Source organism: Jaculus jaculus, chromosome 6 (genome assembly GCF_020740685.1).
Source record: "Jaculus jaculus isolate mJacJac1 chromosome 6, mJacJac1.mat.Y.cur, whole genome shotgun sequence".
Lineage (NCBI taxonomy): Eukaryota > Metazoa > Chordata > Mammalia > Rodentia > Dipodidae > Jaculus > Jaculus jaculus.
This window is the reverse complement of record NC_059107.1, coordinates 52752137-52777761: the sequence shown is the minus strand read 5'-3', so window position 1 is coordinate 52777761 and position 25625 is coordinate 52752137. Positions and strand designations below refer to the sequence as shown.

The following is a 25625-nucleotide window of genomic DNA, read 5'->3' as shown; positions in this document are numbered from 1 at the left end:
TAAAATCATAACAAAAGTCAGACATATCTCAAGCCAGTGGGTACTGTACACTTGAGCAACTGTTTTCAACACAGATAAGGTCATCCTGAACAAGGGAAGTCTGAGAAACTTATATCCACGCCCAGCCTAAAGAGACACACATACAAAGTGTGATGTGCTATCTTAAGATAAGTCTGTGACTAAATAGGATATTAGGCCAAAGCTGAGGAAGTCTGAATGAAGTATGCACTTTCACTAAAAATAAATACATAATAGATAAAGCAGAAAACTCACCAAAAAGCAACAGTCTTTCCATCCTTTCCCTTAGTAACTACCATTTAATATGAAATTGTAGTTCTGATTTTAACATTTAGAGCATGAGTACTGATCCAGTGGCCAGAATTTCCATCATACTCTGTTTTGTTTTGAACACCCCCAATATATTCTTGTTTCTTACATTACTTCAAGTTTTGGCTTTCTAAGCTGGATACATTAGTCTCAGGGAAAAACAATGAAAAGAAAACATAAGGAAAGAACCTGATTTCTTAAACTAGGTAGAAATAATTCATTTAATGACCTGTATATTTTTCTGATACTATGGATGTTTGACAAATGACATTTTTAAAATCCCTATGTGAAAAAAATCAAATGATATTAGATAAGGAAACATTTTGTACTCAGTGTACTAGTTATAGAAGGCTAGCCACCCTTCATTTCAGTTTATTACAGTGCAAACAGCTCTCTCTGGCACATCAGTGTGGAGAATGGTCCTCAGGGTGAGAAACCCAAACACTTTCTCAAGGCCATTTGCTGAGAACTTGTAATCTCATCTTTTAAGCCCCCTGGGCTGCAGAGGCAGGAATGGAGAATGGTGATGGGGTTTTCAGTGATCAGTTGTATGTTGATGTTTCATTTCCATTCTCACTCACAAAAATGGCTAAACACAGACTATTTACTAATGGAAACTAATCTGTGAGGAAACATTACCCTTTCTGAGAATAGCAATTCTTTCTAAGTGACCACTGACTTGTGCCTCATCAATAATTGACTAGGATCCATGACTAACAATCCAGTCCAGTAAATAGTTTTGCAAAATCATCTCAGTAGACTTTTAGTGTTTTGAAATAAATAATCCTTCCAGAATTTGGGTGGCATAGATAGATGTTTATGAATCAACATTTTTGTCACTGTGGTGATAAGCCTGTGTTGTTTTAGAGCCAACAATGGCAAGTTTGCTGATATTCACAAATAGAATGAATGTCTTGAACCTTGTGCATGTATTTGGCACTTTCTGATGGTGTGGTGAGGACTGCATGCTCACCCACCTTGTGAGTGATTTCCTGAGAGTATGGCCTGGGCTGTCCTTGCACACAGGAGCACACAGCTATAAAGACTCAAAGAGCTTTAGCTGGTAAGAAAGGGAGCTGAACAGTAAGCCACACTGATGAGGGTTCATTGTTCTTACAGACTTAGAAGAGTGTATCCCACCCACTCCTTCCTTTCCCAGAATATGCAGATCAGACAGCAGTTCTGAAATAGCATAAGCCTTAAATGTGCATGAGTTCAACACAAGATATCTCATTTGGAGATATTTATATATGCTTTCCAATTCATTATGGTGATGGGGAAATTATTTAGATTCTTAGAATATTGTTCTTTAAAATTCAGCAATTCATTTTCACTATCTTGCATATGCTTGTACACAATTCTGCGGCATATGCACATTCTGTTTGTGGTGGTTTAAATCAGATGTCCCCCATAAACTCACTTGTTCTGAATGCTTAGTCCCAGCTAATAGTAACTTGGGAGCTGGGACCTCTCTGGAAGAGGTGTGTTTTAGGGGCTAAGTTTTGAGATATTACAACTAGCTCTCCGTTGCCAGAGTTCAGCTCACTCTTTTGAAGTATTTTCTACCTGTTGTGGCAAAGGTGATGTTCAACTTTTTCACATGTCATGCTTTCTGCTACAATCAATGAAATTTCCTCTTGAGTCTGTAATCCAATATCGAAATATTCCTCTCATCAGCTGCTTTTAGTCAGATGCTTTATTCTGCTAGTGAGAAGGTAACCAAAACAGAAAATTGGTAAAAGAGGGGTGTGGTTATTGATGCTAGATAACCAACATTTTGGCTCTTGGCCTTTTGACCTGATTTATGGGAAGAATGTAGAAGGATTTGAAATCTTGGACTATCCAAGTTCTGTGCCATAAGCAAAGGTTAATGGATGATGCTTGTTGAAGTGGAAAAATGTAAATGCAATCAAAAGTACTGACTCTGTAGGCTTGGCTTATGAGGAGAAGAAAGAGCTTTGTCCAGACTGTGCTAGAAGCTTTTTATGTGTGCCTTTTCAGTATCATGAAAACTTGAACAGGGTTGAAGTAAAAAGATATATATTGATATGAGCAGAAGTATATGGCACAAGGACAATTTTATTGGTCTATAGACAACAGCTCAAATCAGCTGTAATTAAGAGATTACCCCATTGCTATTGCTATATAGGCAACATGTTCTGCATTAGGAGAGCAGAAAGAATGCTGATTCTTGGGCTGGAGACAGATGGATTAGAAGTTGAGGAAGTTCCCTACAAAGCCAAAGAACCCAGGTTCAACTCCTTAGGACCCATATAAGACAGATGCACAAGGGGGCTCATGCATCTGGAATTTGTTTGCGGTGGCTGGAAACCCTGGCATGCTTGTTCTCTCTCTCTCTCTCTCTCTCTCTCTCTCTCTCTCTCTCTCTCTCTCTCTCTCTATTTCTATATCTCTCTCTCCCTAAAATAAATAAATAAAAATGAATAGTATATATTTTAAAAAAGAATGCTGACTCTTGAAAGTAGGGGTCCTTAAATCTGAAGGAATGTCCTGCTCTTCATAGTCAGTTTTATTCCCATGTGGACTAACAATTTAATCGCCTACTTTGTACTTTATTATTATTTTAAAATGCAGTAAAGAAAGAATTATTGAATTTCAATGTGGTGGGTTTTTGACAATTGCCACTGTGAAATGTGAAGCAGTGTTGTTGGAGTCCCTGTGTGGAGACCCAGTGGAGACATGAGGATGAACCATGTGTTGTAAAGATCCTAGGACTTTTTCAGATGTCAGGACTAAGGGAGAGTTGTCAAGGAGAGCTATTGGCTCAGAATGGAGTTTTCCCAGCTGCAGGAGGGGAATTGGAATCCCAGAGACTTTGTTAATGGTTATAAATATTGGAATTTAAACCATAGGATTTGATGTTTTGTTTTAGATCTTATATTGGTTCAGTCTTTCATTGCAATGCCATTTGAGCAGTGTACATGCTTACTGTGTGTCATTATGTAGTTTTGGTTTTACAAGCTTATAGTTAAGACACCTTGGGATATGAGGATATTTAAACACTGTGAGATTGATTAAAAACTATGGGTACTTTTAAAGTTGAACTGAAGGCATTGTATTTTACATCATGAATGGTTATCCGTTTATGGGGGCAAGGAATTGAATGAGGTGGTTTGGATCAGGTAGTCTCTAAAAACACATGTGTACTGAATGCTTTGATCCCAGCTAATGGTAACTTGAGCGGTGGTGCATTGCTGGCAGTGGTGTACTTTGAGGGGTGGTCTTTGGGATATTATAACCAGCTCCCCACTGTCAGAGTATATCTCTTGCTGCTGTTTTACACTTGATGTGGCAGAAGTGATGTTCAGCTTCTGCTCGTATCATACTTCCCCTGCATTATCAAGATCCCCCTTCATACTATAATCCCTACACTCCTGGCAAACAAAACTTCCCTTCCAAGTAGCTGCTTTTGGTCAGATGTTTTATTCCAGAATGAGTAGTTAACTATAACCATGTCTCTCAATTTAAGAAATTAAGTATTGGTTCAGGAATGGTGGTATACCCTGTGATGCCAAAGTTCTAGAGACTGAGGCAAGAATATCATTATTTTGAGACCAACAAAATTCTGTCTCAAAAAAAAAAAAAAAAAAAGAAAGAAAGAAAGAAAGAAAGAAAAACAGTATTTTTTTTTTTTTTTCTCTTTCGAGGTAGGGTTTCACTCTAGCTCAGGCTGACTTGGAATTCACTATGTAGTCTCAGGGTGACCTTGAACTCAAAGCAATTCTCCTACCTCTGCCTCCTGAGTGCTGGCATTAAAGGCATGCACCACCACGCCTGGCTGAAATAGTACATTTTTAATAATAAATGGAAGGAAAGAAAATTAGACTAGGTTCAAAACTACATAGAGTAACTCAGAGATTAATTTCATTCTATGTTTACTTTGTTTCACACATTACAATAGAAATTATTGGGGCTGAATTTATAGTAAACTAGTCTTTCTTAGGCTTATTCAAAATAGAAACTTCATAATTTATTTAAAAATTTGTGAAAGTATTGTTAAGACAAATAGAAGTCCTCTCAGATCCTTCCCCACCTTTTTATCCCCTCTTGTTTTATATAGTTTTCCTGTACTATTTTTCAGGGAAGGTTTCAAAAGCTGTTTTAATTCTTCATAGTTAATGTGAGAATAGCCCCAATCAAATATAGTTTTAAAAAATAAAAGATAATTTCCTGATTTCTGGAGGACAGAAGACAACCCTGATGGGAAACAAGGAAGGTATTGGGGGTTCAAATGGATATAAAAATAGTGATATTCTTTAAGGAGAGATATGCAAACACCTATAAATTTGGGTAATAAGCATACAAATAAATTTAAATTTCATTAGGCTCTTTTCCTCTATGGCCAGTAAATATCTCACTTTCTAAAATTACTTCAATTGTGATTCACCCACAATTACCACATAATTAAAATTGAAGAATGTTTACCATGTAAAGGGAGTTAATGAAAAAAAAAAACTTGGAAAGTAGTTTGAAAAAAATGAAAAGCATAACTTGAGGAACTTGCTACAATTTGAAAGCTATTTCAAGAAGGTAATGTGGGAAGATTGTAATCAAGGCTATCCTGTTGGCTTAAGACTTGCATGCAAAAAATTAAAAAGTAAACCATGAACATTTTTGGTAGTGGAAATGAATTAGCTAGCCATATGGGTATTGATAGATAATCTATCGTGCTTTCACTGCTCAACCAAACACAAGAGGTTAATTGCCAGAGATAGTTTTTGTACTAATAGAACTTTATTACAAGAAAGGAATAGAAATAACTCAAAGTTAGCATCAGTTTTACTGAGAAGTATGGAACAACGTGGAAGTTGTGTGTGTGTGTGTGTGTGTGTGTGTGTGTGTGTGTGTGTGTGTGTGTATGTTGTGGAATGGACTCTTCTACATCCCGGGCTTATGGTCAAAATGTTGGCCCTTATTCTTCTCTTGGGAGGAAGTCTGACTACAGTTATCTCATGACATAATTTTGCCCTTGTGGAAGTGTGTGTGCTTCATTGCATTGATGGAACAGGAAAAAAAAATATAATTCATTCTAGATGTATAACGAATATGCCCCCAAATTAGAATACAAGTCTAGAATGAAGGAGAGCAAGAGGGTGCACATTGGCATATTTGGAGAGATAAGCTATTGCTTTTTAAATAGAATGTCAAAAGATATTATGGAACTTTAAGCATTTCATTGTTACAAGATACTAGTTTTAGTGGATGGATATTAGGTACTGACATATGTAAGAAGATAAAGAGGATCATGAGGATCCTTTCCTCATATAGTAGAGTCCCAATTAACATTTGTTTGATTAATGCATAAGAGTGATGTGATTTTTCACAGTAACTGAGACTAGGAAAGTTATGTTTCTTAATAATTTTAAATAGGATTCTTCCACCTGTAGGACTATCCTAATGTTTGAGGATGTACATATGAGTTGGCTGGAATCACTGCATGGAAGTGTGAAAACAGACCAAATACAGAAGAAAAGTATCTCATCAAGATTAAATTGCTTCAACTATATAGCTACCTGTCTGTCCTCTAGGTGGAGACTGAACATGTAAAATGAATATGTCTCACTGTGGGTTGGAAACTGAGACCTGGCAGTCACCAGGAAGGGACTTCTGTACTTTCCAGTCTTCTATGTACCCCTAGCAAGAACTCACAGTGAAAATGTGAGGTGAGCACCATTTGGACTCTGTTGCTGCTGAGCCTACAAGAAAAGCATCCTTATGACAACCAGTGATGGTAATGCTCACACCTGGCCCTAAGCCAGGTGACAGCTACCACAAATTCCCTAGGTGTTTCCTTATCCTAACAGTTAAATCAGGTAGTTGTTTCCCCTTTATAAACAGCTAATTGATGGGTCATGTTCTCATGATTATGGAAAGTTTGGAGTCTTTTGTACTTGGAGAAGTTGCCTGGGCTTCTTGATCCAAGTGATATTCTTTCTAACCTAGTCTGAATGGACACCGGGAATGGGACTGTATCTGTGTGTTAGAAGGACAGGAGGATTTTTCTCTGCTTCAACTCCTTTGGGAAAATAGTGGAAAGACAAATATTTTAGGGCAGCAACTTCCTTTAATATCTCTTCTGGTGAGAAGGTCAAGCTCAGGAATCAATTCTTTAGGAAGTACCTTATACAAAACAGTAGGTAGCCCTTTGAGGTGACCCATTTTGTTCAATTCTAATAGAACATGTGGTGAGGTTTGGTGTCAGCAGTGTATTGGGGAACATTAGTTCCCAACAAGGCTTCTTATCTTGTGAGATTACTAACCAAACAAATCATTTTCAAAAATCTACTGTCAAGTGAAGAAAGTGGAATGTTAGAGAAACAGTTATCTTCCAACTAGAAAAACCGATGGCTTTTAATTATTTCAGCTATGGCTTTCTGTTTGTCCACAAATGACAATAACAAGTTAGCATGTGAATGCAAGCCATGAGGAAGAGCCCAGAGGTATTTGCAAAGTGTCATGCATGGCAGTTAGTGGCTATTAGCCCACCTGAGAGTGAGGTGTTCTTAGGGCTGCTTTAAGGTAAGTTGTGGAATAATTGTTAGGCAATAAATACTGAACACACAGCTAACTGCTGCCTCTCTCATGTAACAGATTTCCCATGGTATGGGAAAAATCCAAAGGAAACCTATAGAATGCAGTTTCAATACTTTGGGCTTGGTTATTGTCTAATGAAAATAACAATGCAAGTTGGGTTTTGTTTTTTTCTTTATAAACATGCTCTAATTTTTTGCCTAAGTCCTATTATTAATCTATCCCATTGATGATTGACTGTTAGTATCTACTGTTATTTATTTAGTATTTGCACATTTTATATGTGTTAACATAACTTGTTCAATGGTTTTAATTCTTAATGTCTTTATATGTATTATTTATTTATTTAATTTTAGAAAGACTGAGAGAAAGAGCCAAAGAGAGAGAGAGGAGAGATAAAGCATTGGCACACCAGGGTCTCAGCCACTGCAATTGAATGCCAGACACTTGTGCCACCTAGTAGGCATGTGTGACTTGTGTTTGCCTCACCTTTGTATATCTGGCTTACATGGGATCTGGAGAGTAGAACATGGGTCCTTAGCCTTCCCAGCCAAGCACCTTAACAGCTAATCCATCTCTCCAGCCCTTTATATGTATTTTTAATCTGAACAATTTACAATAATCATGCCAAAAAGAATAAAGATGAGATAATAGGGAAAGAAAAAAATTGCACAACAGTTTTAATATAAAGTTCCTATATATCATATTACACTATCTTTTTTAAAAAAAGTTGTGATTTTAAATCACTCTTTGAAGGCCCTGTGGGAACTAATTAGTTTTTTTTTTCCCATACTCACAAACATTTATCTTAATAAATCACTCTGTTTTTAATGTTAATATAAGACTCAGGTAATTTTGAAAATAGCAATTCTCATACAAATTTTTTAATGAAATGACAGCATGCATGCTTTTGAAAAATTCATTGACAGTTGTTTTTATTTTTTCCAATGTTGAAGGGAGACACCATTACTTTGCAAATATTCTAGGAGAAAATTATACTCAGAGCTACATCCTGAGCTCCACTCCTTTGTTTAATGGTGTTATTCATGGTGAATGGTTTTTCCTTTTCCATAGATGCAATTGGGATTTTATCATGCTGATTCCTTTTTCAGTCATGAAGACCATTCTGTTTGCTGTTAAGATATGTCCCCTGACAGGCTTTAATTATTAATTTTCTTTTCTTTCACCTCACAATATTTTTTGTACTGTTATATTTTGTGATGAGTTTGCTGTTCTGTCTCATAGACACAGCTTTACCCTCTTCCTTTCTGCTTTCCTGCTCATCAGGTCTGTGCTGCATCAGGAACTTTCAGAAACTGAACAACTCCAACAATGCACAGTGAGCCAAATTAAAAACTGATGCACATTAACAGTCCTTTCACTCTGCTGTGGAAAACACCGCATTTGTTTTTCACATTGTGCTGAGATTAAAGTCCCTCATTTTGCTTTGGCCTCATGAGACCTCCTCTGACAGCAGGCCTTCATCAATGTCCACCTTTCCTTTTCTCTCTTCCGTTCAACACCTCAACATCATCCACATTTGGCCTTCTGGCTGTGTCCCTTCCCAAGTTTCATGAGATTCATTTATCTATAAAATTTATCTGCAAGATAAACTTATGCAAGTTGATTTTTTAGTTGAATGTTGTGAAAATTAAAATATTTAATGAAAACTAAGAAATTTACTTCAAAAGTGTGGAATAGGATTCTGCTGAAAACCTCTGTGTGTGTAGGAGAGGGAGGAGTTCCTGCTCAAATCTGTGTATGTAAGAGAGCAAAGAGCGCCTTTCTCAGCATGTGCTGAGGCTCTTCTATACTTTTTTTTCCAAACATTCTGATCATGGTAACTTATTGGCTATCATATTTTACTCAACAATGGAAAGATGCATGTTTGAATTGTTTAATTATTATTATTTAGTTTTTGAGCCCTTCAGCTTATGTTTGGCATTGTAGCTGCTAGAACTGTGTTCTGGAAGTGGAGCTGGTCTAGGGATTGCTAGTTGACAGTATATCTGAAACCATGGGGTGACTGAAGAGAGTAAAGGAAAGGTCAGATAAACCATAAGAAATGGACTACTAGAAACTCCAGACACAAGGACCCTGAAATCACCACAAATAACTCCAGAATCTGGTATTCTGAAGAATAATGATGAGAAATGAGATAGAGGTGCTAAAGTCACCCTAGTTCTAGGGGATTGATCTCAGGGTCCTGACAGAAAATGGAGGAATTTGAATATATTACAGAACAGCTCACTTGGTATCTGATTTTATTGTTGTTTTGTCCATGTTTTTAATTTTGTATAAGATATGATGCTTTAATGTCTTGAAGTCTTTACCTAAGCTGGATAGACTACACTTATTGAGAAGCTAATTCCTAAAGATAATAAATAACTTACTTGGGAGGATATTTCTTATATACATGACAATCAATCCAGTGTCTATATCATGTCTGGAGTAGGTTCCTTCTTTGTTCTATTCTCCCACAAGCCAACATTTCCCCTGCTCTACATCCTCCAGACAGTGAAACACCTGCTGTAGAGCCTCAAGCTCCTTGACTCTTGCCAACTATTCAGTCGTAAATCACTAGCTTATAGAACCTATTTTTCCCCTCTTTTCCCTGTACAACGCCTAAGCCCTATACTTTCCTGATTTACTCCTTCACTACTCTTGTTCCCCAACCCCCCACACACATACACACCATGTGGCTTTCCATGTTGATGTGTGTGTGTGTGTTCATGCACCTCTCCTGCAAAATGTGATGCAGTTTCTCTCAGTGTTAGTCATTTTTATCAATTAAATGCCAAGTATGTGTAAATCAACAGGTAAAACAGACTGTGTCTAACCAAGTAACACAATGGAGGAAAATTAAATAAAATATATTGCCATGTAGCTATTTATATATATAAAGATATTCATTGACATAAATAAATAAATATATTTGAATATGTATAGATTGAAACACAAAACCATCATTTGGCATAAAATATATCAAAGTTTGAACAGAAGAAATTGAGATGACTTCTCCTCTTGTTTATTTATATTTAAATTTGTTGTTGGCTCTTTTGTGTTTACAAGTTTAATGTAAAATTTAAATGTGTAGTCACACTGCCTTCATCCCCTTGGGACACTCAAACCTTGCTTATGATAGAGACATAGGAGTCACAATTCCAAGGCTACATATTAAACATGCTATGGTTGTAAGACTTCAACTTCTTTCTATACCATGCCCATATATATTTGTGTATCTATTACCTATCTGTCTGTCTATTAGGAGTATAAAAGTACCTAGTAATAGGGTGGGTTCTTAGCCCTTAGATGGATCCCAGCATCTCATATGAATACATGTGCATGTATTCACATGGATGGCTATTTGTATGATTTAAACTGAGAATCAGATAGATCTCACTATACTCACTAATAGATAACAAAGTATGAATGATCTTCACTTCTTCTTTCTGCAAAACTGGTTAAGCCTTTTGTGGACCTTGGTATCCTGGATTTTTTTCACTTCAACCATGGTTTTCTGTTTTGTGTGTCCTGTGGCTGTTGATTTCTTTCCTGCTCCATTTTTATCAAGGCTTGTGTTTCTCTGGTGAATTTTCTCAGTGTTCTCCTTAAGTGCAGTCTTTTATGAGGTTTTCCTTTGGTCCCATATGCTATGTACATAATGATATCTACCTTATGTGTTAGCTCCTAATTTTGCTTTACTCCGTCTCTTGAATCAAATAGTTTTACTTTCTACATGCTTGCTATGTGCTCACTGGGATTGCTATACTGTATAAGGGTTTTTGATCCTTTGCAAGTGCACAGCATTTGGTGTTGAACACAGCTGAATCAATGTGGCTGCTGCCTGGAACCACTGTATTCTTATGTTTGACGAATGGTCAAGGGGTATCTATGGTAAACTTGTGTCACATATGCAGTGTTATTGTACATGGTTGAGAAGTTGATGCCTTTTCCTTTTTGATGGTCCAATTGCACTAAGAAGAACATTTTCTGGTTTTGTTCTACAAATATAAAAGAAACTCTAATTCTTAAAGAGCTTGTAAGGGTTTTAATATGAACTTTCATAAGAACTTCAAAGTCAACTATTGCCATCTTAGTGTCATATTGTGTACCCTTCAAAGTAGAAAGAACAAATGACTCATGTCCGAAAAGTTAGTTCTAAAGCATCAAATCATCTCTTTCTTCCTCCTGAAGTGTGTCCCAGGCTAGCTTTCCTGGCTATTATAATTCCAGTCTCTTGATTGAAATAACAGCTATAGTTGAGTTATGATTTTTTTTATTGATACTGCATTCATTTAAGAATATATTTACTGGGGCTGGAGAAATGGTTCAGCAGTTAAGACACTTGCCTACAAAGCTAAAGGACACAGATTCAATTCCCCAGTAAGCACATAAAGTCACCACAAGGTGACACATGTGTCTGGAGTTCATTTGCAATGTCTAGAGACCCTGGCATACCCATTCTCTCTATATATAGCTGCCTTTCTCCCTCTTAAATAAATTAATTAAATAAATAAATAGATAAATAAATAAATAAAGTATAAACAAAATAAAATATAATATATTTGTTTATAGTTCTTGAATTATTTTTATTAAAAAATGACATAGTTTTAAACAACTACAATTCCTACTGACTATAAACTAGAGGTATATTATTCTCAAAAGAGAAACATTGCAATGGCTTCTACCAACTATGTTTTCCTTTTAAATTGAAATCACTACAATGAGGTTAACTTAGTTCACTTTAATAAAAGATTTTAAAGACTTTTTATTAGACTTTTATTACTTATATAATATTGCTTAATATAAAAGGAACAAAAAAAGAAATTTAACCACTCTGTAAAACTGAGACTAGAGAGCACTTAAAATTGCATGCCTGTAATTGGAGTATAATGGTATACTCTTGTAACTCTATTACTTGGGAAGTTGATGAAGGAAGAACAGGAGGTCAAGGCCACCCCCAACTGCATAATGAGTTTTAGGCCCACTTGGACTGCTAGAGACCCTGTCTCAAAATCAAACAAACCAAAAAATATATAAAAATGTAAGTGAACATAGAAATAAGTAAATAAGTCAGTAGTATAAATAAATCATACTAATAATGAAAAATTCAGGGAAGGAGCCTCCCTAAAGCAGGGCCAATGCAAAAAAGGCTCAGAGCCATGCAAGGTCAGAGGTGTCAAGGTCACAAGGCATTATGATGCAAAGTGAATGACTGTTGTGTAATGATTCTTTACTGGAGGAGAGATAAAATATTTGGGGGCTGGAGAGATGGCTTAGTGGTTAAGCACTTGCCTGTGAAGCCTAAGGACCCTGGTTCAAGGCTCAATTCCCCAGGTCCCATGTTAGCCAGATGCACAAGGGGGCACACGCATCGGGAGTTCATTTGCAGAGGCTGGAGGCCCTGATGCACTCATTCTCTCTCTCTCCCTCTATCTGTCTTTCTCTCTGTGTCTGTTACTCTCAAATAAATAAATAAATTAATTAATTAAAAAATGTATAAAAAAATATTTGGAACTTTACATTTAGGCAAAGGTTTATGATATAAGGGTCAGCAGAGGCTTTTCCCATAGTCAAGCTACATGATATAATTTATAATTATAAAACTGCATAATAAAGGAAAGATGAAAGAAATTATGGGAGTAAAGATAGAGGAGCATGTAATCATTGTTAAATATGTGTGCATAGAACATAGTTTTTTAGATGACTATTTCTTTGTAGGAGTTAAGAAAAAAAGAAAGGAATCAAAGGACTCTTGCATTTTCTAACATGTCTTGATAAATGGTGGTTCTAATCCAGTGGACATGTGCTCCTTGGATCTGGGCCTGTGCAAGGGAAAAGTGAGTTCATTTTCTTAATTTTTTAAATCTATTCTTATTTATTTATTTAAGAGCTCCAGACAGACAGAGAAAGAGGCAGATAGAGAGAAAGAGAGAGAATGGGTGCGCCAGGGCCTCCAGCCACTGCAAACAAACTCCAGATGCATGTGACCCCTTGTGCATTTGGCTAACGTGGGTTCTGGGGAATCAAGCCTTGAACCGGGGTCCTTAGGCTTCACAGGCAAGTGTTTAAACACTAAGCTATCTCTCCAGCTCAAGTGAGTTGATTTTTTTAAGTGTGTTGATTTTTTTTTCTTTTCTTTTCAGATGTGTAGCCCAGGCTAGCATCAACTTCATATCCTCCTGCCTCCACCTCTTCAGCAATTTCCTGCCAGCATGTGCTACCTCAACCAGCAAGCATGATGATTTTGATGCACTCAAATGACTACTAAGTGATTAAATAAAGGCAGCTTCCGAGTAGGCAGGAACTATGAGTGAAGATTAAAAATAAGACAGTAAAAATGATGAAGTTCAAGATGGCAAAATAAAGAGAACAAGTATTAAATAAAGGATTTTGTTGAGAGTAAGATGCCACTGGGGTAGAGAAAGACCCAAGAAAATGTGCTGTCCTTGAATCTAAGCAGAGAACAAAATTTAAAAGAAAAACACTACTGTCAGGGGTAACAAGAACTCAAAAATGTACCTGGTAGTTTTGAGATGGTACCTTTATTTTTATTCACATAAGGAATGTGTGACCATTACATAAGATGCATGTTTATATATACTGAAAATAATTGTACTGGGGCTGTAGAGATGGCTTAGCAGTTAAGCATTTGCCTGTGAAGCCAAAGAACCCTGGTTCAAGGCTCGATTCCCCAGGACCCACATTAGCCAGATGCACAAGGTGGCGCACACATCTGGAGTTCGTTTACAGTGGCTGGAAGCCCTGGTGCACCCATTCTCTCTCTACCTTTCTCTCTCTCTCCCTCTTTCTCTCACTGTCACTCTCAAATAAATAATAAAAATAAACAACAAAATATTTTAAAAAAGAAAATAATTGTATATACTTTGTCACTCTAAAGTGTATTACCCAGGATAACTATTGTTGAAATTTTGTTATATATGTGTATATATGTCTTTCTAAACTTTTTCTCTATGTGAATATAATCTGCCTATATTTAACAAAATGAGCTCATACTATACAAATATGGAATCCTGCATGACTGTGCTAGTGTCGTTCCTACCCAAAGACTGTGATGATCTCCACATCTTCCCAATTTTAGTATATAAGCTGGTGAATCATATAGACTTCATTGAACCAAGCAACTTGAGATTCTTTGTAACTTTCCAAGGATAATTTTGGTAGAATGGAGAACAGAAACCAGATTGTTGTGGGATGTGGTATGGGTTGGTGTGAGGAAATGGAACAAGGATTATAGACTTGCCTTTCAGAAAGTCAGGGTACGGAGGAAATGTATAGAATGGCAATGATTTGTAAGTGTGTGTATTTTCAATATTTCTTTGGAAAAGACTTTTCCTCGGTGGGGGGATTAAAGAATTAGAACAAAGAATGTGTTTATGAAATAAAGTGTAAGGAGGCAGGAAAGGATGGGGTACAGGAAAGAAGCAAGCCCCGTCTTGTAATAGGGAAGAAAGTGAGAGTAGAAACAGATGTTGATAAAACAGATATCTGTCACCTGGAGCGACTGGTCACCTCAGAGAAGAGACACCCACATGTCTGAATTATTTCATGAAAGTTTTTTGGATTTGGATGAAACAAAGCCCTTCTGTGTTGGATCAGATTGACTGTCTGTTCCCTTAGACCATGAGAGAGAGCAGTGCCAAGCAACACATTTGAGAGCGGTCTAGCCTGCTTCCACAAACTGAAAGGTTAGAGATACTCACCAAAATCTTCAGTAACATATTCATGCTTCATTATCCACACATTTCTGAGTTTTTTGGGTCTGTTGTCTTCCTCCTAATATCCAAACCCTGCCAAGAATTGAATGTGCTTGGGTAAGGATGTTAGGAAAAATACACATTTGTAACAAATTTTGATTGAATTCCATTGAACTTTATAAAAGTGAATGAATGTTCCTGAGCTTTTGTTTTCCTATCTGTATAAACCAGATCACACCAGGTATTTCATGAAATGTGCCCAGACAACTGCTGCTCAAGAGTGAGATTAGGGCACCTTTGTACTGGTCACTCTCAGAGATCCAGGGCTCTGTAGAGACACCATGATTGGATGATAGTAGATGAAATCATTAGTGATAATAAACTTCATGCTCTGTCAGTAGCTAATAGTGTCAGAGCCATAGCAGGCCTGCATTTGCATTTCCTGAATGTTATAGTGATATGTATTTAGTTTTCTATTTGCAAAAGCATATCACCTGAGGCATTTGGGTCTCATTCACCCAAAATTAAATGCCACAGATGACCTGAAGGAAACATACATTATTGTTTTCCTTTTTGCAAATGACTTTCATAGCAAGGTAATTAAACAGTAGGCAATATGCTATGTACTGCTGGGGTTGAAATATCAATTCTTCCTATAAAAGCCTTCTAAACAAATAAAATTTCTATAATGTGTTATGACCTTTCAAATTCCACAATTCAATTGGAATGGGCAAGGCTAGCCCTCTGCAGGCAAATGATTTCCCATTTATTAGAGTGGAATATATAGACAGAGGTTTGAGTTTACATTCGATCCAGTAAAGAAGCCACTTTATGTCTTTGGGAGCAGCAAAAGGCAAAGGTAGTAAGCTGAAATTATTTCCTATCCAGTTCTTGCAGCTGAAGACCTTGTTAAGTCATTAGCACATTGCAGATTTAACTTTGATTTTAAAAATACCATGGGATAATCCACTTGATCTTACTTTGAAAGTGCAGAGTTCTATGTACTAATGACTTATTATCATCACTTCATCATTCACCATAAGTCTAACTGAAATACCTGAATTTTTTCTTGCATATTATATTATATTACATTTATTATATTATATAATAGTCAGTCTTTTCAGCTCTCCTACCTGAAGCTACTTGAAGACCTTTTAATAGTTTTGTTTGAGCATTTTTCTTACTTTAATTCAAAAGTATTTATTATTTCACCATTACTCTGTTGAACAGTCTACTCTATGTGCTCCACAAAGATGTCCAAAATGTGGAGATGCCATTTGTTGCCTGGCCCTCACCTCACTCAAACACCCTGTTTAATGACAAGGCTGGGATGGTCCCTCAGATGTATCCCCCATCTTAACTCTTTCTCTATATATACCTTTTTGAGTAGTTCTTGTTTTGATACTTGTATTTTCACTTTTATTATTAATGTGACAAAAGCCTGCAATACTTCTTAAGGAAGAGGGATTCATTTTGGTTCATGTTTAAAGAGGTTATCCAGTCCATCATGGTGGGGATGGCATGCGTCAGGAGCATAAGGCAGCTGATCACATTGCATCTGTAATCAGGAAGCAGAGAGTGATGCATGCTGGCATTCAGCTCAATTTTATCTTTGTAAAATATTTTTACTTATTTGAGGGAAAAAGAAAGAGAGGTGCTGACAGTGTATGGATGCACCAGGGCCTCCTGCCACAGCAAACAAATTCCAAAAGTGTGCATCAGATGTTACATGGGTTCTGTGGAATAGAACCTGGGACATCAGGGCACTCAAGCAAGCACCTTTAACTGCTGAGCCATCTCTTCACCCTGTGAATTTCATCTTTTTAATCAATGCAAGAAATTCAGAACACTGAATGTTGCAAGTAGCATTTAGGACTGGCCTTCTAACCTCAGTTAAACTTCTGTGTAATGTTGTCAAACATACCCAGATGTTTGTTTCTTAGGTAATTCTAAAACTAATCAAATTGACAAGACCCACCATCAAAAGATTTCATGAGTCAGAACAAATTTCAGTCAAAATTAAACAGACATAGCGGCACATACCTTTAATCCCAGCACTCAGGAAGCCTAGAGAGGGATTGCTGTGAGTCTGAGGCCAACCTGAGACTATATAGTTCATTCCAGGTCAGCCTGGGCTAGAATGAGATTCAACTTTGAAAACTTGACTTTGAAAAAAAAGGAAAAAAAGAACAACCAAAACCTTAAGCAATTATAATTCATCTTTATTTTTCAAATAGCTTTATACAGTCCTTCACACCTTGGGTCATTTGTAAATACCCATTGAATGAAGGAAAGATGGGTGAATGATTGAATTATTATATGTATATATTGACTGTGAGACTTAGCTTGGCAGAGCCAATTTGATGGTACTCATGGCAGTTTTCTAAAGCCATCATTGTGAAGGGACAGAAGCTCTTCCAGATGGAAAATCAGGAAGAAGCACAGATCTTCTGCTATCATGTAGCCCAGACCAAATTGGACCTGAAGATTAGGATAAAGAAGTATGATTCAGTACCCCAACATCAGAAAGTAGAGTGTTGGCTTGATTCCAAAGAGCCCTTAATGCTTGTTGGAGAGAAAAGTTAAGTAACCAGCTCAGTTCCCTAGAAAAAGAACATTTAAGATAATTAGTTTGGACTGAATTATATAGTGAAACTTATGATAAAGAGAGCAATTTGGAAGTATTTTGTTATATTCTGAAAATGAAATGTTGAGATTCCCATAATAGATTAGAGTTATATAAACTGCATATGAATTCTAATTTTCGAGAGGCTAGAGAGACAGAGAATAGGTTAATTGTAAAGAAGCCATCCTCTGATTGAATAATTTCAAGTTATATTTGGACTATAAATATAATTCTTCAAATATGATATCTGGAATACTAATAGTTCTAATTTTGGTTTCTTTGATCTGCTACTGAGATATGAATTGCAGGGAAAGCAATGTTAATCCTTCATCAAATATGTCTTGTTTAGAAATCTTTGTCCCTGTGGAAACCTAAGATAGCACAGAAAGTACTACCTACCAGTGCATCATATAAATTCAAACTCAACTGAAAACCATGTTATATACATAGCTGTTTATGCCTCCATGACAAATGCAAATGAGATTATGAAGTAAGCAAAATATCAGAACATTAATTACATACATATTAACTTTTATTTTCGACATCAAATTATACTATTAGCTAACTGTAGTAGTATTGAAGTTCTCCTAATTTGGCACAAATTTTAAATTTTATAATTATCCTATTATAAGTCTAAAAACTCATTTGATCTAGATGTGTCTGAGGTTACCTCTTTTTAAAAATGTATTCATATTTTATTAATTAGTTTCTTAGTCAGTGAATACAGTCAAGTTGGTACCATTGTTAGGCTCATCCATGTCCTACCCCCTAACCCTGGCCCCTCCTTGTTTAGGTATATGGGTCATGCATTGTGGAGTTAGTCCACAGTTATGGGTAGGATAAATGTCTGTGCAAATCACGACCCAACATGTGGCTCTGACATTCTGCCCCCTCTTTTGCAAAATTTCCCTGAGCCATGCTGAGTTCATTTTTGGCAAGCTCTGTATTATTTATTACTAGGTGAAGTTGTAACTGGAAAATACATGAGACTCTCAAACTTTCTTCACATATTTCTTCGTAGTGAAGTTTTCCTTACTTGAGTAGAACAAGGAGGAGACCTAAAGAAGATGTAACACTTTGAATCATATGGAATGTGTGCTTTTAAAAAATTATGAAGGTATTGCTTAATATGTATCTAAGCTTTGCTGAAGTGTCCTTTGAAATTACTAGAAAGATATTTTATCTCATCAGAATTTCTTTCATCCTTTGATAAAAGTATAGATTTGCTAACAATAGGTCTTACAGAAACTTTGTTTCTTGGAGGAAATGGTTTACTTTGACAGTAGCATACTATCTTGTCCCTACAAATACAAATATACAAATACAAATACAAATACAAATATACTACAAATACCAGTGACTAGCTAGAAATTACATATTACTTCAGTTTTGAATAAAATTGTTGACAGATCCTGTAATTGTAGCAGTGACATACATTTCAGGCCACCACTTAGTTCACTGAGCCAGAGCTTTGAATGATTACTATATAAAGGACATTGTTGATTATACACAGTCAGAGCAAGGGGACTTGTGCTGGAAATTAGTGGAGGTAATAAATGAAAATTAAAAAAAACAAAACAAAACAGGATTTCCTATAGTTTGCCCATTAAACCATATGATTTCCAGCTCAGGCTACTGCCAGAAATAATGTCAGACACTATCCCTCTCTTGCTTCAATTTAGACCTATGCCAAAGTAACAGGGGTATGGGCTGCATATCAGGATGGTCTTTACTACTATAGCCCCAACTCCAGAAATACACATTCTCTTTCATAATGTACACATGGATGTGTGAGTTTCTTTCCTTTAACAGAAAATTTGAATTATTATAATACATATTATATATTGAGATTTATTTTATAGTCCCCAAATAACAGAAGGTGTTATAAATACTAGCCATCTGGTCTCCATGGTGATATTGTGATATCACTTGTTTCTGATGAATGTTCTCCTCCTGGCATAAATGATGACAGTTTGTTGTGATTCTGGAAAGATGTTTTCTGGCTAGCAGTAGCATCATGGTCTGGGCACTATAAAGAAGTACAGCAAAGAAGTTTTAGTGCTCTTAAATATATGAAAATTTCATTGATTTTTTTAGAACAGCTTGATTAATATTAGGTTATCCTCCCTGTTCTACAAGTGATGGAACTGAAGCTTAACTTACTGCCTTACTCAACAACATGTTTATGGAGATATGTGAAATATCTACACACCATGATGGTTTTATAGTCTTTATTTTTTTTTAATTTACCTGTCAACAAAAGTAAATCTATCAAGCAATAAGGTCTCATGAAAATTACTTGAGGTACTCAGTACTGGGAAATAAAAACACCATTCACCCAAAGAATAAGTGTTTGAAACTAAATCAATGTGGAAAGACAGCTGGTTTGGGCTATCTCCTAAATGACTAGAAAACAGAATAAATGACTAAAATAACCATAGATAAAAGAGAGTGGACTGAAATAAGGCAGGACATTCACACACATGCTCTAGGATGATTTGAAAGGAGATGCCTTTAGCAAATGATGCCCACATTGACCTGTTTGAAATTTGAAAGCCTTCCTTTTACAAGGCAGTTGGCCTCAGGATAGTTTCTGCTTTTCAAAATCCTATCCAAGGAAATAAGATACTTGACTCTAAGACTTTATTTTCTTGTTTTTAGTTATAATATTTTTGTATTGTAAGTGATAAATGGTTTCTGGCCCATTCTAAATTTTTCAAAAAGATTGGAAGGTGGCCTATGTGATCATACTTTGTAGATACAATTTGGCACCTGGCATTTTGCATGAGTGCTGGAGACCTGAACTCAAGTCTTTATGCTTCTACAGCAAGTGCTTTTCTGACTATACCATCTCAGTAACCCAGAAAGACACTATTTGTAATGGGTGTTTTCCTGTTCCTCTCTGGTGGTAAAAAATATGCCTACTTGGGGGTGGAGAAATGACTTAGTATTTAAGGCATTTGCCTGCAAAGCCAAAGGACCATGGTTCAATTACCCAGGAACTACATAGCCAGATGCAGAAAGTGGCATATTGGCACGTACATCTGGAGTTCATTTGTAATGACTGGAAGCCCTGCAGTGGCCATTCTCTCTCTTTCTCTTTCTCTCTCTGTCACACACATATATCTGCCTCTCTCTTTCTCAAATGAATAAATAAAATAAGATAAAAAATTTTAAATATGCCTATAATTTTTGGGAAGTAATACTTTTAATGAAATAAGTCTCACTCCTGGTAATATAAACATACCTTCTATTCATCAAGTTATTCAATTAAGGAACCCATACAATACATATTTTCATGATTTTATTTTTTACTTGAGGAATTTTGGAGCTAAGAAAAGTCATTATCTGGACACTACCATACACTTGAATAAGTGCAAGGCTTAAATTCAAACGTCTATTTGATACCATTGTATTAGTTCCTATGCTCAATAACCATTAATGGAAGAATGTATTTAATTTTTGTTCCCATTTTAATGACGAGGCCAAGGTCTGACTGAACAGGTGTCCTCTAGGTGGCCTTGGCAGCCGGGCTTCAGCTTCAGCCTGGTTCTGCTTGCAATACACACCATTTTTCCTTAATTGTTGTGGCAGAAGGAAGTAGTACCAGGTGAGGCATGCTAAGCAAGCACATTGTAGACATCTACAGAAATCTCATTTCATCTATTGCAGTGTCTGAAGTCCAGTATCAATGGGGCAGAGAAGTATACCCATGTCATGGAGCTGAGGCGTTAGTGAGGATAACTCATGGGAAAAGATCAACCTGTATACTTGATAGGCCATTGGAATTCACCCTTACATGCTTTGCACATACTGAACATGCAAATGCAATGACGTTCTCACTCAGGAGTCAGCTATCTTGTGTGTGCTAATCATGATGTCAGATGCCCCAATGTCAACTTCTGTTTAGTAACTAGCATTGTCTTTCTTCTTTGCTCTAGAGGAAGTCTGTATCTTCTCTTCTAGGCCATCTCTTATTCCTACACTGCCAGGCTTCCCTGGCAGGTAGTGCTGAGGAAGGACCAATGCCACTGGTTCCTCCCAAGGGGTTGAGGAGGAGGGTGGGTGTCCATGGCCAGGAGCAAACCACCAACCTGGGAGTTTTGTCAAAGTAGGAACTCACTTTATTGTAACAGGCAGGTGCTTATATAGCTTTGAGAAAGAGGGTGGGGATTTTAGGATGGGGTGAGATGTAAGGGCCAATAGCATACCACAACTTTTGAGATGATTGGTTCTAAGCGCGCAGGAGAACTCCAATTTCCTATGTGGAAGTAGCAGGCCTGAGGCCATTAGGCATCCTGCTGAGTCATAGCTGGCCAGAGACAGATCACCAAACTTTAGCTAGGCTCAGGAAGTTCCACTAGGCCTCATAATGGGGTCTCTCAAGGCCCAACCTTACACTGACTCTGGAGACAAGGACTAACAGGTGAATCTAGAAGAGTGTGGGTATGATCACCAACCTGCATTAGAGTACATATTGTTGGAAATTTCAGCTGCCAAACAAATTTCTTGAGGATATGTTTCTAATACAGCTAGAGTTCATATGGTGAAAAGTAATCAACTGCATTCAAAATAGCAGGACAGACACATTCCTTCTAGCAACAGCAGATTTCTAGGATCGCTCCAGCCAGCTCCACCAGTTTAGTGGTGCCAGAGAAGCTTCCTGTATTCTATTTAATTTAATTAAGTTATTTATTTTAATTTAGTAGCCCACCTCTGCTCAAACTTTGACTTTTGTTGATGTTAGAAAGATTCTGGGATATAAATGGATTTTTCTAATTTCTAGGAAGAGACTTTCTCCTTAAACAAATTCATTCCATACAAATTTCTTTACCTTTGCTACTGAATATTACTTATGTGGCAAGAAATGGCTGAGAATCTTTCACCCCAAGGGTGCAAGTTCTTTTATTTTTGAAATTGTAAAAACTCTCTGACTGTCACCACTCAAGGATGTGAGTAATTTGACTTAGCTTATAGACAGTTTGAAGTGTAGTTCAAGAGCTTGTTAATGTTTGCATGGAGTGCCACATGAGTCTCTGTTGTGATTATGCTAGCATTTTTGATTTTCACTGCTGCATAATGTGAGTGTTATTGTTTCAAAATTATATATTGCAACATGCATAAAGGCTCTGGATGTCTGACTTTATTTGCCAACATATACAAACTAACATGAACATGCTGCAGTGGAAATTCTCTTCCTTGTCTCTCAGAGCCTTCAGCATCATGTTCAAGTGAGTCCACTGCAGCGGCATTTTGCTTTCCCACAGGAGTTCCTTGTTCATCATCACAGTTATGCTATTCATCATCTCACCAGGACTTTCAAAAGACTCTCAGAGAGCTTCTCCAGAAACTTCTAATACTGTGTAATGACTGCTGGCCCAGGATCACTTAGTGATATGTACCTGTGGAGTAAAAAGTGTCTACAGTATATGCAGGAAGTTCTGGCATCTTTAGCTTTCCACAGCATGAGAAGGAGTGCTGGCCCAGAAGCAGGATTCCTTGCCTGTCAGAACTGCCTGTGGTAGCTAGTGTGAATGGGGAAATTTGTGATGTGTTTTTGGAGGAAAGGCAGCATTCCAGTACCAGCAATTGTTTTTATAAAAGAACCCAAATCTAAATCAGTCTGTATAGCTTGCTTAGTTTATTTAGAATGTGGCATTTGGAGAGACTTTAAAATACCAGCACACAGTGTCTTCGCCTTTGTATTATTTTTTTTTTTTCTTTTTGCTCAAGTAAATTGGTTAGGTGTTTTTGCCAAAGATTAGCTATAGGGAGTTCACTGAAATAACACTTTACCACGGGTGCAACAGACCTTCTTTGCAGTGTAATTTGAAGAAGTAATCATCTGTATTGATTTATAAGGAAGGAATTCAGTAGTGGCATCAATTTAAAAGAAGAGAACAACTATGAACACCTTGATTTATGGGGATATTAAGGCAAATATTTCAGATTCAGTTTCTGCACTCTAAGGTCACTTGTCCAGGGTTAGATGTCAGAATACATTGTTATTTCTTGATGAAATGAATACACTGATGGAATATATAGTTCATTTTTTGAGGTAAGGACTATATGTAGTGATGATATATGATGATGAGAGTCTACTACCTCTGTGCCATTTTATCTTAGGTGAGAGAGGATGGCATTAAAAGGAAAGACATAACATTATCAGACATTCATTTTATGAGGTTTGTAAATGCTTCAAGTAATCATAGTATGTAAATAACTTAAAGGTAATTTCCAGCCATTGTCACCAAGCTTGCAAGGTGTCTGTCCTATTTAGGAGAAAGTAACTCTGCTTCCTGAAGTATCCTCTGTTCAGTTATGACCAAAACGAAATGACCTTTTGTAATGTTTTGGTGTCCTGCATCTGATGATCATGCCAGATTTACTTTGATTCATGGTAATGTTTGTGAGTTTCCCCTTTGGCTTTCATATCCTGTCTCCAGTTTTTCATAGAGCCCTCTCTATGTGCTCTGTACTGTGTGTCACACTGAGTCATAATTGCTTTCTGAACCTGGCTGTCTCTAATTGCAAACCATAAGTTGCTTGAGGGCAAGGACCAGGTCTTTGCCTATAGAGAGCAGCTAGACATGTATTAAGTGTTGAGTGGATGAAATGTATTCATGGCCAAGTCTGCCACACATAGGTCACAGCATACACAGGTACATTCAAGAGACTTCCTCCCTCATTTCAGCATGATTTGTTCTCCTTTTCCCATCTCTTGATTTCTCAAAGTTGGAAAAAAATGTATAATCTTTAAATGTGTACAAGTTTGGTGGTATATACCTTTTGAACTTCACAGTTACTGCTTGTTTCCATCAACATTTTAACTCATATCATTTGTTTCTATAGGGAGCATGACTTCAGCAACATCACCTATCATTTTAAAATGGGATCCCAAAAGTTTGGAAATTCGGACACTCACAGTGGAAAGGCTGTTGGAGCCACTTGTTACACAGGTAAGGGACACCTTTAAAAAACTGTGACATACATATGTGAACTCGTTACCATTGTGACTACCTTTATCCTTTGAAGAATCTAGAAATCCTTTAAAAGGAATAAAACATGTTATCCTCCTGATTGCTGTACACACATGTATAAATGCATATGTAAGAACATCCATACATATACACATATAAACATACATATGGTCTTCAATCCTGGACTACCTCATAACCCTATTTGACTTGAAGTGACTTTCAGAAACTAATCACAAGATTTTTGAGATTTAGTTGATGAGATAATTAAAGAGGAGGGCATTGGTGAAGGGAGCCCTCATTTGCAGTAATGGATTCAAAGTCTAAATAAATCATCTTTGCTCACTTTGAGATGCAAATAGACAGCTAGGAAAATCTGTGTTGACTATTTAAGAGAAATGTATATTTATCAAATTACTTCCCTTTCAATTTAAGAAGCAGAGTTCGTCTTGCTGGATGACAAGATGTTCCAGTTTTGTGTTGTCACATTTCCACAAGATGACTGTCAACAGTGAAAAGTAGTGTCAGGATTTTAAGTTTAGCAAGTTAACTTTTAATGAATATATATCATGTTCTTTGCTATCTTAAATCTGAAATTATAGGAAAATGAAAATGTAAACTTTTATGGTGTAATTGTAGAAAATCATTATAACACATTAAGCTACAGGCTATTTTTATTTTTATTTTTTTTGGCTCTAGCTGCTATAACAAATTACCATCAAGTTAATGGTTGAAAGAAACACAGTTTTATTTATTTATTTATTTATTTATTTATTTTACGATTTTAGAAGTCAGAAATACTAAAATCATGGAATTGACAGAGCTTCATTCTCTCTGGAGGCTCCTGAAGAAAACCTCTGCTTTGCCTTTATCTGCATCCTCAGAGTTAACTTGCTAACTACAGCCTTTTCATCCCTAGTTGAAGCCAGCAATAGTCGTATTTACTGTCTGACCTCCATTCATTCCTCACATCTTCTCCTGACATGCAATATCTCTCCTTACTCTTACAAAGATTCTTAGAATGTTGAGACCACTCATCTGGTCCTTAGCTTAATCTAATCTACAAAGTTCTTTTTGTCATTTCAGGCCCCACAATTACAGTTCTCATGGGTATAATGTAACTGGGATCCATTGTTCAGTTTCTGTAGACTGACTGTATCCATAAGATCCAGATTCTTCTCATGTACAATATAAATACAGTACATCCCCATGTTTCACAAGGTCTCAAAAATTGTGATATCTACTCAAGCCTAAAATTTCAACTAATTTCATCAGTTTAAATGCCTCAGATTTCATTTATGACATTTAGAAATATATGAAGATCTGTGTATCTATCCTGAAACAAAGTCCTTCTTCAACTGTTTACCCATGAAAGAACAATCATATTACGTTCCTGAAATGAAAAGGCAGGACAAACAAAAG

General features: G+C 36.6%; 1 protein-coding gene across 3 annotated transcripts in view; it reads left to right on the top strand.

The window, feature by feature from the left end:
* Positions 1 to 25625, top strand: part of Ctnna2 (catenin alpha 2) — a 1209750-nt gene that overhangs the window by 106243 nt on the left and 1077882 nt on the right. For all 3 annotated transcript variants that reach the window (XM_004660539.2, XM_004660538.3, XM_045151911.1), the window contains one exon: positions 24079 to 24185. In XM_004660539.2, coding sequence (XP_004660596.1) covers positions 24084 to 24185 — 102 coding nt within the window. In that variant the 5' untranslated portion in view covers positions 24079 to 24083. The remainder of the gene's footprint in view (positions 1 to 24078; positions 24186 to 25625) is intronic.